We start from the raw sequence: 13,834 nt of genomic DNA on the forward strand, positions 1-13,834 counted from the left end.
TTTTTTTTTTTTTTTTGGTGAAGTTGAAATTTTCTCTTTTTTTTTTTTTTTCATTTTTCTCTTCAAAAGTTGTGATGGCGGAGGCCGCAACCATGGAAGAGCACGAGGCCGAGTCCGTCCAGATAGCGGCAGCGGCAGCGGCAGCGGCAATGACGGTGAAAATGGCCGGTCAGACGCCAGAGGACGCGGCCCTGGGGCAAGCCGTGGAGACGCTTTTTAAGCAAGGGGTGGTACAACTGGAAGGGGTTTTGGATTGTCAGGGAGCTGCTGTTCAGGAAACGCGAGATGCCATCGACCAGATTGCCCGTCAGACGCTGACGCAGTTGGATGCGCGAGGGGTGGAATATCGCCAGCAAACCGAGCCCTTTGCATTTGCGGAAGCAGCATCGCGCTGCCGCGGGCGGGTGGATATTCGCCACGCCAATCTCAAGACGCTGGTCCAGCGGTTACTGACGGACACGCCTGCACTCCAGTCGCTCTTGCAGGGTGCCCTTGGCCGCGACTTTGAGCTGCACTACGCTGGCCTAGTCCTCTCGCTTGTTGGTGCGTAGCGTTCGACTGGCAGAGTGAGGTTGTTTGTGGCACCCGACTTGCATCTTGACACGACATGCAAATTCTTCAAAGAGGTTTCACGCTCGGCGCTTGGTGGCATGGCACATTGGCAGGTTCTGATGACCAAGGCTGGCATCAGGATGGCGAGCACCTCTTTCAACATGTCCAGTTGCCCCCGCATGCGTTGACCATTTTTTTTGCTCTAGATGGCGTCTCTGAAGCCCTGGGCCGACCCGAGTTTATTCCCATGTCACAGCGGCTCGACGTATATGCGGCGCTGACCGGGGATCAAGGCCTTGAGGTGGCGCCAGTTGCTTTTGCACACAATGCCGGCGACGTTACCGTCTTTGACTATCGCACGGTTCATCGCGGCACAGCCAACCGTGCTGCCAATGATCGCCCTCTTCTCTATGCCGTGGCCACGCGCCCGTGGTTTCAGGACCGGCAAAACTTTTCTCTTCAGTCCCTGGCCGAGGACAAGGTCCAGGGTATCGCCTCAACATAGATCTCACATATCCATGGTGTCCTTCCTGACTCAGTGACCCAGCCAACGAGAGGGTGACTCGTTCACGACTCGATGGCAATGTGCTGTGCGCAAACCCTGAGTTGGGCATAAAGCCGACCGATTTGTTTTTGATGCGCATCGATTGTCTGGAAATTGGAAAATGAAATTCAAGACCTGATTGTTTGCGTCTAGGCTCATCAAGCCGTCGAGAAGAATGGCTTGGGTGTGAAGGCCATCCACTCCGCTGTCCTGGGGATGTTATTCGCTCTAAAGGGCCGTCTCGTCGTGCCAAGCAGACACATTTTCTACCGTCTATCCATGGGAGGAATCAAAATCGGGACAGGACGAAAGATGGGGTGTGAGTGTCATCGGACAAAGCAGGTGAACAAGAACTAGAGGGACCGTGCGTGAGCGGCCTTGCGATGCGGCACAGACCCAGGCGGTGCTTCGTTGTGATGGAAGCAAGTCAAGCAGCTGAGCAAAAGAAGGCCGGGTTTCTGGGGCGGCTCGGAAGCAAGCTGCAGTCATGCTATGGTACACCAAAAGAACATTGTGAGGTGCCAGATCTCAACAACTTCAAAATTAACGAAAACGTAGGGGAAGAGCGAACCGCTGCGCAATTGACGGGGCTCCAGGGGGAAGGGGCAAGGCGGCCCCGGCTTTGAGCTGTTGAATAATGGCAGGAAGCTCCATGCCTTGCCAAGGCGTTGCGCCAGCCGTGACCAGCTCCCACACTAAAACACCAAACGCCCAAACATCCGAGTGCTCGGAATATCGCCGTGCCACCAAACATTCGAGGGCCATCCACCTGTGCGCGCACAGTTCAAAGACAGCGGGGCAGATAAGGGCATGGCAGGGCTTGCTGACGGGTTGAACGTGGATGGGTCAAAGCTTACCGGAATGGCATTTCGCTGTCTGCTGTGCTCTTATAGTACTCTGAACTTGGCATGATTCGGGACACTAACGTGCAACAGAAGAAGCAGTTGTGTTTGAGCCATTCAACAGCCGCAAGACAAGGTGAATGAGGCCTTCAGCCTCAAAGGAGCGGTGGTGAACCTACAGCCAAAGTCTCCCAGTTTACAGACAAAGGTCGGGCTGGCCGCCATCACAAGCACGTTTCGCGCTGCGACATCGCGATGCACGATATCCAGCTTGGCCAAGTACGCCAGAGCACTGACTGTCTGATGCAAAGCTTGATGCAATTGAGCCTCACTGAGCGGGTGTCTTCGCACAAAGTCGCGGAGGTTGCCGTGTGGCGCCCACTCCAGCACGGCAGATAGATTTGAGAGCTTCGCACTACAAAAAGCCGTATCCAGCGAGTCAGAGCAGTCTGGCAGCTACGACCATGGGCGCTTGATACCAGGGAGGCACGGGCAGAAAGCATGACCTACACGCTGAGGAGGACGCCGTGAAGGCCGATGATATTGGGCTGATCTCGAAAGCTGTGCAAAAGCATGATTTCGCGCAACCACGCTAGAAGCTAATGTCCCCGTGCACAGAGATGAGACCTTCAGAAACCATTGTAGAACCCTGATCGTCCACATTGCAATATGAGACTCACCGTTGTCTTATCCGCATGACATTTCTTGATGGCCACACACCATGGCGCCTGTTCACCGCGGAGCAGACTCGCCTAGGCATCAAGAGCAAGCACAGAACATGCAAGTCACACTCTGGCTGGAACAGGCGAAGAAAAATACCCGGGCACCAATGCGCTGGCACGCCCATTGGTCGTATTTATTTAGCGGCTTCCCATTCAAGGACATATATTTTCAAACAATCGGTGGCCAGCCTACCTGGTACACGTCGCTAAAATTGCCGTGGCCAACGGCATGCTCAACTTTGATGGCGTCAGGGTCAAGAAGCTCGAGCGGTGTGAGATGCAGATGCGGATAGGCCGAATCAAAGTCTGCACGAGCTTCGCGCATCAGCGTGAGGATTTCGCTCTCCATCGCCGCTTGCTCCTTGCGAGAATGGCTGCGTCGTAGGCCCATGTATGCAACCACGGCAACTGCCGCCACAAATGTAATCGATGCCACCACCGCCACCACCACCACCACAGATGACACGCCGGTTGATGATTCCAATGCCTTGGGCGTCAAAGCAGGCAACCTTGTGGTCGAAGCAGCAATGTTAACATGTGCATGGTACTGAGCTTCAAATTCAGAGAGCGACGGTAGGGTGAAATCCTCGCTAAACGTCTCATTGCTGCCAATGAGGCCGAACAAGCTTCCTTCCATGAGTTGGTAACCGAGACGGAACAAGACTTCCTCGCTGAGAATATTGGAAAAGCGCAGGGTCACCGCTAGTACGAGCCAAGGTTTCGGACGTTCTGTCACCAGTGCACTATAGCGATGCGACAGATCAAGATACAACAAGCACGTATGAGCGAGCGCCCAGTAACACCGAGTGGGCAGATGTTTTTATGCCGCAAGAGAGAGGAAAGGGGCGGGGGGAGCCTACCGTATACTGCTGAGGGAATAATGGAGCTCGGCTGCATCCCAGTTGCGCATGACGCCACGCAAGGAAGAGCACGAGTAGTTGCCGGACTCAGATGGCTTTGACGAGCGGATGACCCCACGCTCAACCCAAAGCTCGACCTGGTCGATGCAGTCGAGTTCTTGGAAATAAGGAAGCTCACGACTCATGCTGCGTAGCTTCAACAGACCATGGCACGAGGCTTCATCTTCGCCATTTGGGCAATCAGCGACACCGTCGCAGATCTGAACAATCTCCAGAGCACTGCCGGAGGAAGGGCACACAACATTCTGAGCCGGTTTAGGGCAAAAGGGGGCGTCCTGGTACGGCGGGTTGTAGCAACTGCAGTTGATCATCACCAATCCATCCCCATGCTCTCTGCCGTAACACTGAATGTCTGGTGTCACAACCGCCAGAGCAGTTTCATTGGGCTGCAGCTTCTCAAAGTTCATGATCCTCCACCAAGCGTCGTAGGTGATACTGGTGAGGGCCAGCTCCCCGGCGCCTGTCGTCGCGCCCTGTTGTATGTGTAATTGAAGGTATCTGAGCTGGCTGGACTGGGGTAAAAGGCTCTTCTTAAGTTCGGTTGTGCCGTAGCGACAGGTCAGTTCGAGGTGTCGAAGTGCGGGAAAGGACACGTTGAGCCCGTCAAGCTGTTGGCAATCATTGAGCAGAAGATACATATCCCGTAGATTGGACAGGACTGGTGCCGGTGCGCTCCACACGAGATTTTGCCCTGTCATCTCCGTAAAACGCAAAAAGGTTAGATTGGCATAGGCTTGAGCGATTCGGCTCAGCTCCAAGCCCGCCTCGACAGAGACTGCGCGAACACGATAGGTCTTGAGCAGAGGTGCCTGGGGGTAGAGGAGACGAGCTGCAGTGGCGCTGGCTTGATGCATTTCCCAAAGGCCCGGCATGGCCGGCAAAGAGGCGCTAGAGGCCAGCTCGTAGTTGTGCAGGTGTAACACTTGCAGTTGGTCCAGGGCCGCGAGCCGGGAAAGGTGGAGGGGGCCGGATGCCGGAGCGTCAAAAGCGAGTCGTAGCGCCGTGCTGTCAGCAGGCAAGCCCATGGGGATGGCTGGCAAGCTTGAGCAGGCGTAGGACCAGGAGCGATCGCCCACCGTAGCTCCTGCTTCGCAGGAGGGAATGAGCGATGCACACGTCCCTGACCACGCGCCGTCGACGCTCGTTCCGCTCGTGGAGCAGGTGAGATTGAGCAGGGCATCGCTGACATCACATTGAACGACGCAAGCCACCGCCGTGGTACCGCATTCTTGATTGTCAAAGCGCGGGGGCCGCGCCGGGCAGTTTCCCGCGACGCGAGGAAGCTGCCAGCCCACCAGAAGCAGGTGGAGCACAAGCGGCTGGAGCAGCAGGAGCGTCAAGCACGGCAGGCTGCGCACCCTTGCCCCCATCCTTCACCCGTGTCAAAAGGAATACACCATCCAATGCGCGCGGAACGCAACTGCGATCGTGCACACATCCATCCAACGTACAATTCGAGCTGGTGGAGCCAGGACGGTCACCCCCAAGCGAACCGGCCATTCAGCCGCGGGCCACGAACGAGGAGTGCAGTCCAATTATCAAACCCTTTCACCTGGTGCAATAATTTAAAAACGTGCGACGATAACTAACATTAACCATGTTAATAAAACTACATTTAATGGATATTTGCACTACATTACATGAGGACGAATTATTCCAATTTTGTTATCTGGACATAAGGGGCTGAGCGCTCGAGTGGGTGTGGAGTTGGCGGAGAGATGAACGAGTCGTCATGGCGTGCTGCATTCCCGAGGTCAATTATTAGGTCAGGGGGTATGGATCGGGTATTGGAAGAACGGGGGATATCGGGGGTATCGGGCTGTATTGAGGGGTCATTGTTTATTTTTTTTTAAAAGACTCGAAAGAGAGCTTTTGCCCGTTTGATTCGATAACATAATGGCATAAGAAGGGCTCTTCATGGCTTGTCCATGAAGGAGCACCGCAGGTTGGGTGCTGCCGGATCACAAGGCGGTTTCATCTTGAATGGGATTCGCTTCGCGAGAAAAGGCCTGCGAAACCGTAGTCTTGTCAAAAGTGGGCCGGGCTGCGCTCAGTGTCCTCGGCGAGCCAAAACGTACCCAAGTGGTCGTTTGGGGTTCGCTGCACAAAGACGCGAGCTCAGCGAATGTTGGACGCTCAGATGGGGATAATACTTGGCAACGAGCAGCGATTCTGCGTCGAGCATTGCGGATGGTGAAGTGAGACACATGCGCAAACTTTATTCTCGCTCTTGCGCACAGCATAAATGAAAAGTGCTCAGGTCTAACCGTGCGAACAGGGCTGGGCAGTGTGATGGTAGCTCCAACCGTCGACCTGTCAGAGAAATCACAAATCATGAAAGCATTGCGAAACAAGGTGCCTCCAAAAACCAACACAGAAGGAGCCCCGACCCAACAACCATGTCGGCAGGGGAAAAGGACGATGGCGGCGATGGCCGAACCCACCGCTTTTAAGCATACGCGTCAGCGGCCCTGCGGCATTTTTGACAGTGACGCACACACGCACACACATTCAGATGTCAAGCCACAACTCTCATAACACGACCAAGCAAAGAGAAGGGCGGTCCAGAAAAGCGAGGGTGAGAGCCAGAAAACACGTACCCAAGTCAACGTCGCCCCAAGGCACCTGTCCACGAGTGGCCAGCTCCCAGACAAAGACGCCAAAGGACCAAACATCAGACTTTTCCGAGAAGCGTCGCTCCACAACGCACTCTGGTGCCATCCATCTACAGCCGGTTGAGAAAGAGCGTTAAGGGCAGGGCACGAACGGCAGACGAGACCCATCGGTAGAGAGCAAGACACTTTGGCGCCACGAGGGCCATCAAGGCACACACCGAAGCGGAAGGGCTTCCTCGCCGCCGCTCTTGTAATAGTCTGATGCTGGTAGCACGCGCGACACTAAAATGCAAGAGAAGAGGATTGGTGAGTCGCGCTTGTCTTGCTAAGGACATGGCGGAATCAAAAAGTTTGTTGGACGAGACGCACGGCCAAAGTCCGCCAGTTTGCACGTGAACGGTGACAAGGCCGTCACCAAAACATTCCGCGCAGCCACATCGCGGTGAACGACGCTCAAGGTGCTAAGGTACGCAAGGCCCTGAGCTACCTGTGTCCGCTCAACAAGAAGGCGCGTTCACGCATCACGCGTGAGTGGTCGGTCGAGCAATGGGCCGAGAGAAATAACATGGAAAAAGCGCAGGGGCAACATCTGCGCAAAGGAAAGTGTTGAACAAACGGTCAGCATACCTGGGTCAGAGCTTGTCGACTCTGTGCTTCATCCAGTGCTTGGTTCCGCACAAAGTCCAGCAGGCTCCCAAACTGAGCGTACTCGAGAACGGCTCCCAACGCCAATTCGCCATGCTTGTTCTCCCTGGACACGAGGAGGTTGCAGATGTGAGCGACGCAACAAGAGCAGCCGGGAGCGCGAACACTTCACCTCGTGAAGCAGGCACCATGAAGCTCAATGATGTGGGGGCAGTCACGCAAGCTATGCAACAACATAATTTCACGCATCCAGCCGACCAGCTACAACACCGTCATCACCGTTTGTCCCACATGAGAGCGTACTTGTGCCACACGTCCACAGCAACCCATCACGTCCTACCGTGGCAGCTGAATGGTTGCATTGCTTGAGAGCAGCAGTTTGAACACCTTGCCCAGACCGCAGACTGATCTGTGACGTGACGTTTACCAAGAGAAATCAAGTGAGGGGTGGACGCAAGATTCTACACACGGGCGTTCTCACAGCAGCACCAACCTCAGACACAACGCTAAAATGGCCACTGCCAAGGATGCGGCGCACCGTCAGCTGACGGGCGTCGATCAGCTGAAGCGGCTCAGACTTGAGCCGCGGGTATGTTGTCTCAAAATCGACGCGTGCATCTTCAATGAGCCGTCCCAGGACCAGATCTATTTGAGGGTCATGCTGTCGCCGCCGTCGGTGTCTTGTGACAAGCAGAGCAGCAAGGAGCGATAAAGCCAAGGCCGCGCCAATGCTGGCTGCTAGCACCGTAGTGCTAGAAGCACCAGAAGCCGATGGGCGTGGCGCTGAAGACGACGGCACGGTGGAAGAACTCAAGGTTGTGTGTACCGTTGCTGCGCCTGTTTCTGGTGGACCAGCTGGGTAGCGGGCATTGAAACGCCGTGTGAAGGACTGGTTGCCCAAATCAACGATAGATGGTAACCGAGTGTCGACTGAACCCTCGCGACCAAAAATGGCACCCTCGCGCACGGCCAGGGGTAGCACAACCTCGGTATTCTCAAGGCCCGCATAAGAAAAGTGCAGAGCCGCATATAAACTGCCTTCAAGGTCTTGCATCCTACAAGGCGCACGGAGGGGCACGAAAAGCCCCCGAACAGGACGACACGAGGCATGGGTGAGAAGCCATTCTGCCTGTCAATGGTGAAATATCCTTTCTCCTCTCACTGCGTGGGTGACCCTGGCAAAACGAACCACCAGAAATTGGGACCAACTAGGCCATCGAGGGCATCATAATCACGCATTGCGGCAAAGACGGTATTGCAGGGGGGCAGGGGCACAAGTTGGGCCAGCCCGGCGGTAATCGTGACGTTCATTCGTCCATAGCATTCAAAATTTGTAAAGTTGCGAGTTACAAGGATGCCTGCACAATATGCTTCGTCGGACCCGGATGGACAATCTGGCACGCCGTTGCAAAGTTGTGAAGGAAAGAAGGACACGTTTTTGTGTTCCTTGCAGGCGATGGGGGCTTGGTATGGACAGTGTGGGGTGCCGTAGTAGCCATCCACACCATTCGCTGGTGGTTCACACAAACACACAATGCGTTTGGTGGAGCTGTAAAGAATGCTGTCCAAGTTGACCTCGACGAGGTAGCACGCGATGGCCGAGCCGTAACCAGCATTCGCATCATGTTGGCTCTGAAACACAACGAGCGTATTTTTCGGAGACTCGGTGTTCTCGACAGTGGGTTCAATGTTGTCAAAGTCCACATTATCGATGAGAGTATCCAGAGCAATGTAGCTAAAAGCCCGGTCGAGGTCAGTCAGCCTAAAATCGACGAGGGCATTGTTGTTGGGTAGCAGCCTGCGGCTGAGCAAAGGGGGTCCGGTCTGTAAACGATATTCAAGTTCCACTAGATTGGGCCAGCTGGACCAAGGGAGATTGTACAAGCTGGCAACGTCGTGTACAGCCAGGCCGAGGGCCACAAGATGGGGATTGCCCATGTTCTCTGCATCAGTGATGAGTTTGGTGAGCGGGTTGGTAATTTCCGCGTGCAGAAAGGTCATAAGCTGATTTTGGCACAAGAAGGGGCAGGGGAAAGTGGGTCGAGCATGAGGAAACGGGGCCGGGGGAAAAGACTGGCAAAGATGGCGACGAGCATGCGGCAAGCGGATGCCCACGAGCGTGCGCAGCAGAACATACATTTGGGTATAGGTGCATGATATGCGTCAGATTCAGGACGGTGGGGACCGTGCACGAATCAAGCTTCAAGCTGAGCAGAGAGGGTGCATCAAAATACACGGGGCTTTTGAGATCCACCCGCTCCATACGGAATGATTCGAGCAAGCGGGGCAAGGCAGCTGAATTGATGGTGAGCTGGATTCGACTAGAGGACGGTTCGTCGGACAGGCCCTTGATGCGGATCTCTCTGATGTTGGTGGCATTGCGGATGACAAAGGGGTCGATGGTAAAGGGGCCGGAAGTGTAGATGGAGATGGAGTTGATGGTATCTGGCAGGCCGTAAGGCAGGGCTGGGGGCACCGATAGGGGTGGGGTGCACTCGGCGTAGCGATCGACTTCGTGATTGTACCAGCGGTTGGTACCGTACGTCGCGCACAGCTTCGCGCAGAGCGTACATGGGTCACAGGACCAGTCTCGCTCCCAAGTGCCATTGACGCAGGCAGCGGTACCCCGATATGCTTCTTCATTCGGGAATGGGGCGCCACAACGCGCCGTACAGTTGACACCCGACGGGACCAGCGCGCCGGAGCCGGCGTTCGGCGGGCAGACGACGTCCTCAAAGCCCGCGATTGCGTTGAGGTTGCAGGAAGAGGCCGCCCGTACCGGCAGGGTTGCGGCAAGGTACACCAGCAGGTTGAGAATGCCAAATAGAAGCCTGCCCTTGCTGGTGCCACGATGCGCCGCTGAGGGCCATTGCCGTTGCGCAGCAGGCATCCTCATGTGGAGTGAAACTGGGCAAGAAGACCGGTCGTCGTTCAACTGCTCTGATGCATTGTGCCTTCAACTGTGAAAGCACTGTGAAAGCGCCTTTGACGGTTTGATGTCAAGGCCACGAGGGCCGGGTGCTTGCTTGTTCGCGGTTCATCCAGGGCACGCCAAAGGCGCGGGTGAAACGGGCGCGGAGCTGAGTTGGACGAGGCAGGGCACAACACCATGAGCATCGACCCTATACCCTCTTTCAAACAATCATAACCAGGCGAACAGCCTTCTTTCACTCCCCGAACGCATACCTGCAGTGGTGGACCAGCGCCACGAGGCGCCACGGGGCCAGCGCTGCCGTTTTGTTGCACAACAGCCACCCACAGTACAACAGTACAACCTCGGAGTTGTCAGATGAAAATACCACGTGCCACGACGACTTTAGTCAAGGATCGTTTAAAGCTTTTTTTCTATGTCAAGTAAAATGTGCTTTATATGGAGTTTTATGTAGCTTGATCTTTGCCAACGGTCATACCACATGGAATACACCGGCTCTCGTCCGATCGCCGCAGTTAAGCCATGTTGGGCCATGCTAGTACTATCGTGGGTGACCAGATGGGAATACATGGTGCTGTTGGCCTTCTCTTTTTTTTTTTGTTTTGGCCGTTGCCAATGAATGACGGTAACGCGCTCGCGTTTCGCTGGTTTTTTTTCCCTGTCGTCCCCTTTTGGCTTTTTTTCTGTACGCCGTGTGCCGTCGTCCTCCCTTGCTCCTCCTTGCTACGTTGGGTGAGTGTGGCTCGCGTGTGAATCGGCTAGTACTGACGAACCAAAGGTGACGTGCATCACACACATATGCACGTTTACTCGCTATTTTACTTTAGTTTTACCACACTCACCATGTGTAGGCTTCAAGTTCACCCATATTTCCCAAGGACACCCAGGACAAAGGTGTCCTATATTAGGACAAAGGCACTTGGATACGATCCTAGAATGATACAACAAGCCTCCTTCGACGTGAGAGAGAGAGAGAGAGAGAGAGAGAGAGAGAGAGAGAGAGAGAGAGAGAGAGAGGGAGGAGTCTCTGTTCAAGTCGAGCATTTATTTTTTGCCTTGCAGTGCTAGAGGGAGAGAGCTTGGTGAGTCGTGGCTGGACTGTGCTGGCCGTGTTTCACTCTGGAATGGTGCCGATGGTTCGTGGCTGCAGCTCGGAACAAGGAGCTCGCACGACACTCATGCCTCACGTTCCTGCACAGGACAAAAGTCATGCTTCAGTTAGTCGGTGTGAGCGAGCACCAGCGTTGGTGCGGCCTGCTCCTCACTCTGCTTCTCACAAGTTAGTCTGTGCTTCTGTCTTTGTTCTTGCAAGGCCACACAAACCTTTTGCTGCCGTTCTTACTCTTGCGCTGCCTGCTCACCCTCCTCGGCTCCTTGCCCGCGGTGGTTGGCTTCAGCTCATGTGGCAGAGTCGGCTCAAGTGGTTTACATGGGTGGCTTCTGCGATGACGCCGATGCTGGCCTGGACGACGCCTTGCTCGTGTTTGACTCGACTACCACTTGCTACAACGTTATGAACAAGCACTACACCTTCTCCTGTTTGGCAGACGGCACGCCACAAGCACAGGCCTGGACGACGTCGGACTGTACCACACCTACAACCATCACCAACTTCACTTCGGGCTGCCTGGAAGACGCACACATTTTTTGCGCCGAGGATACACAGCAGCCCTCGCATACCACAGCGATCATGAGTGCCTATCGATCCGAAAACTGCATGTCAGAGCCCATCAGCAACCTGGCCATCCGCGACACCTGTCCCAATGCCGTGGCACCTTCGTTTGCCCTTTCACCAGGCAGAAATTCTTCCAACATTTGCGACGATGACGACGGCTGTGTTGAATTTTTTGCTTCCAATCTGGGCTTTATTCGCATCACCGCAACCTGCTACACCGACGACACGATTCTCGTAGAGTTTTTCAGGGATACTTGCGACGAAAGCTACTTTCGCGCCACAGTATCGCCGGGTGCCTGCTTTGATGTGGGCACCAATTACACCGGTGCGTCAAAGGGCCTTGCGCCCTTCTTTCCCGCGTCTCCCCTTCAACCACTTTTCCATGCTTTTGTGCCGGTTTTTCTCACCGCTTGTTGCCACGTCTTTGATTGTCCCAAGGAACCGTCTCGACCTTTACTCAATACCTTTTGGCAAGCTTGGGATCCTTTTCCTTCACTTGCGTCGATGCTGCGCCCCAAGAAACACCCCCGGGTGAAAACCCAGACACCCTATTTGTCGGGGGTTTGTGTGAGAGCGAGAACAGCACCATCAACAATGCTGGCATCTTCTTCCTCTCTGACGAATGCTATTCCGTGGGAAATGGCCACTACACCTTTGCCTGTGACGCCAATGATTTGGCCGTTGTCAAGGAGTGGGATGATCCCGACTGCACCACGACCTACGTGTATTCCACCCTCGAGGACAGCTGCTTTACGGGCCTCGATGATCCAAGCCAAATCACTTGCTCCGTCGACACACCCGCGGCCACCACTGCTGTCGCAGCCGCATACAGCTCGGGCGACTGCTCAACAGATCTGATTGCATATCTTCCCATCCGTGACAATTGCGAAGATGCGCCCTCCATGGCCTATGCTCTCAATTCCCAAGCCACCGCCACAGTCCGCTGCTCCGCAGATCAAGGGTGCATGGACTTTTTTCAGGCTGACCTTGGCTACCTTAGAATCGTCGCAACTTGTGATGCCGAAAAGACAGCCAATGTCGTGTTTTACAAAGACGATTGCAGTACCGTGGCTCACAACATGTCTTTTCCTGAAGGATCCTGCTTGGCCCATGGCACCAACCTCACCAGTACGTCCCCCGTCATGCATTGAACGTCCATCGCAGGCCCCAAGGCATTACTCATTCTTCTTCTCACCCTGACCGAACATTTTCACTGCTACGCTCTTGCGTGCGCCGCCTCGTCATAGTGAGTTCATCCAGCTTCACTCAGTTTCTGCTCGCTGCGTTTGGCTCCATCTCTTTTTACTGTGTCGACGAAGCAGAGGCCGCGAGTAGCTCAACCAGCTCCGCTTCCAGCACGTCTTTCACATCGACTGAACAGCCCAACAGTGCTGGTCGCGCTGCTGCATCGTGGCCCACCATCTGCCTGCTTGCAAGCGTCTTCTTTTTCGTTCTGTACTTCTTCTAAGCTTTGAAAGCTCGGTCAGACGAAACAAATGGCATGTACATACACAGTCATGTTCAAGCTTGGCCTGGGTCTCGGGGGTGTTTATGCCTCTTGTAACTATTGTTTGTAAATTTTGGATCAGGGACTCCTCGATTGTTCCTGTCATTATACTCTCAAGTTAATTGCTTTGTCTGCTCTCTGGCAAGAACCATGACCAAGTTCGACAATCTGAAGAAAAGCCTGATATCTATCTTTGCACCCGCACGCACACACACACAAGGCGGCGAACCTGCCCATGCCTAAAATCGTCATTTTAGTCATGGGAGAGACTGCACGCATGGGACTTTGAAACATTCAAGTCACAGGACTGTGCAGCCCAATTCATAATGAAGCGCAAAATGCATGCCGGCTCCTCAGCAGATCAACAGGTGGGGCACGAGTTTGTCAGGCTAAAGACATGGCAAGTGCCCAGCGGCTGCAAAACAGCTTGAACTTCTTGAAGATTCGATGCAAGATTGTAGCAGAACCGGATTGACTTGCCAATCGAGGTCAGCCCACCAAAACCGTCGACATCGGCCAGTGCGGTGTTTCCCTACATTGAGGAGAGGAGTTGGTATAAGTGGAAAACTGTGCAGAGATACCACACGCAAAGCTCTTGCGTTGATGTAGAGGTGTTGGTCGATGGATGTCAAACCGCCAAAGCCATCAATGTTGGTCAGCGCATAGTTGCTCTAAAAGTCATGGCCTTGATGTGAGTCTCGTCGTCTTGACGTCGTGTGGGCCCCGTTTCGGATTCCGTGTGCGTACCGTAATCGTAACATTTGCCCCGACAAAAGTTAGGCTACTCAAGCCATCCACGTTGGGAAGTGACGGATTGTACTACGGACACATGAATCAAGGGCATTTTTAGTCATGACTGAGACGCTGACTGCGCTGGACA

At 54.4% G+C, this 13,834-nt stretch overlaps 5 protein-coding genes across 5 annotated transcripts in view; 1 reads left to right on the forward strand and 4 right to left on the reverse strand.

The window, feature by feature from the left end:
* Nucleotides 1–1,639: 1,639 nt before the first annotated feature.
* Nucleotides 1,640–4,950, reverse strand: MONBRDRAFT_24758 (uncharacterized protein; the record flags this gene model as incomplete). The annotated part of the gene is made up of 7 exons (XM_001745089.1): nucleotides 1,640–1,865; nucleotides 1,954–2,017; nucleotides 2,118–2,353; nucleotides 2,449–2,537; nucleotides 2,619–2,690; nucleotides 2,854–3,403; nucleotides 3,521–4,950. The coding sequence occupies 7 exons, from the start codon at nucleotides 4,948–4,950 to the stop codon at nucleotides 1,640–1,642; spliced, it is 2,667 nt and encodes an 888-aa protein (XP_001745141.1).
* Nucleotides 4,951–5,322: 372 nt separating this feature from the next.
* MONBRDRAFT_18771 (uncharacterized protein) lies at nucleotides 5,323–6,664 on the reverse strand. Its single transcript, XM_001745090.1, has 7 exons — nucleotides 6,565–6,664; nucleotides 6,414–6,477; nucleotides 6,181–6,305; nucleotides 6,025–6,051; nucleotides 5,848–5,893; nucleotides 5,659–5,752; nucleotides 5,323–5,589 (listed from the first exon to the last, which is right to left on the reverse strand). The coding sequence occupies exons 3-7, from the start codon at nucleotides 6,299–6,301 to the stop codon at nucleotides 5,542–5,544; spliced, it is 336 nt and encodes a 111-aa protein (XP_001745142.1). The 5' UTR covers nucleotides 6,302–6,305; nucleotides 6,414–6,477; nucleotides 6,565–6,664; the 3' UTR covers nucleotides 5,323–5,541.
* A 186-nt stretch (nucleotides 6,665–6,850) lies between these two features.
* Nucleotides 6,851–9,736, reverse strand: MONBRDRAFT_36767 (uncharacterized protein; the record flags this gene model as incomplete). Its single annotated transcript, XM_001745091.1, has 4 exons — nucleotides 6,851–6,946; nucleotides 7,334–7,895; nucleotides 8,003–8,844; nucleotides 8,978–9,736. The coding sequence occupies 4 exons, from the start codon at nucleotides 9,734–9,736 to the stop codon at nucleotides 6,851–6,853; spliced, it is 2,259 nt and encodes a 752-aa protein (XP_001745143.1).
* A 1,234-nt stretch (nucleotides 9,737–10,970) lies between these two features.
* MONBRDRAFT_36768 (uncharacterized protein) lies at nucleotides 10,971–11,772 on the forward strand (the record flags this gene model as incomplete). The annotated part of the gene is made up of 2 exons (XM_001744916.1): nucleotides 10,971–11,051; nucleotides 11,170–11,772. Coding segments are annotated over exons 1-2 (672 nt in total), but the record flags the coding sequence as incomplete, so codon positions are not given.
* Nucleotides 11,773–13,315: 1,543 nt separating this feature from the next.
* MONBRDRAFT_24761 (uncharacterized protein) overlaps nucleotides 13,316–13,834 on the reverse strand; it is a gene marked incomplete at both ends in the record, with an annotated part of 2,754 nt that continues 2,235 nt past the window's right edge. The window contains 3 exons of the mRNA XM_001745092.1: nucleotides 13,316–13,486; nucleotides 13,536–13,625; nucleotides 13,702–13,773. Coding sequence (XP_001745144.1) covers nucleotides 13,316–13,486; nucleotides 13,536–13,625; nucleotides 13,702–13,773 — 333 coding nt within the window. The remainder of the gene's footprint in view (nucleotides 13,487–13,535; nucleotides 13,626–13,701; nucleotides 13,774–13,834) is intronic.

This window comes from Monosiga brevicollis, genomic scaffold (assembly GCF_000002865.3).
Source record: "Monosiga brevicollis MX1 MONBRscaffold_7 genomic scaffold, whole genome shotgun sequence".
NCBI classification, from domain to species: domain Eukaryota; class Choanoflagellata; order Craspedida; family Salpingoecidae; genus Monosiga; species Monosiga brevicollis.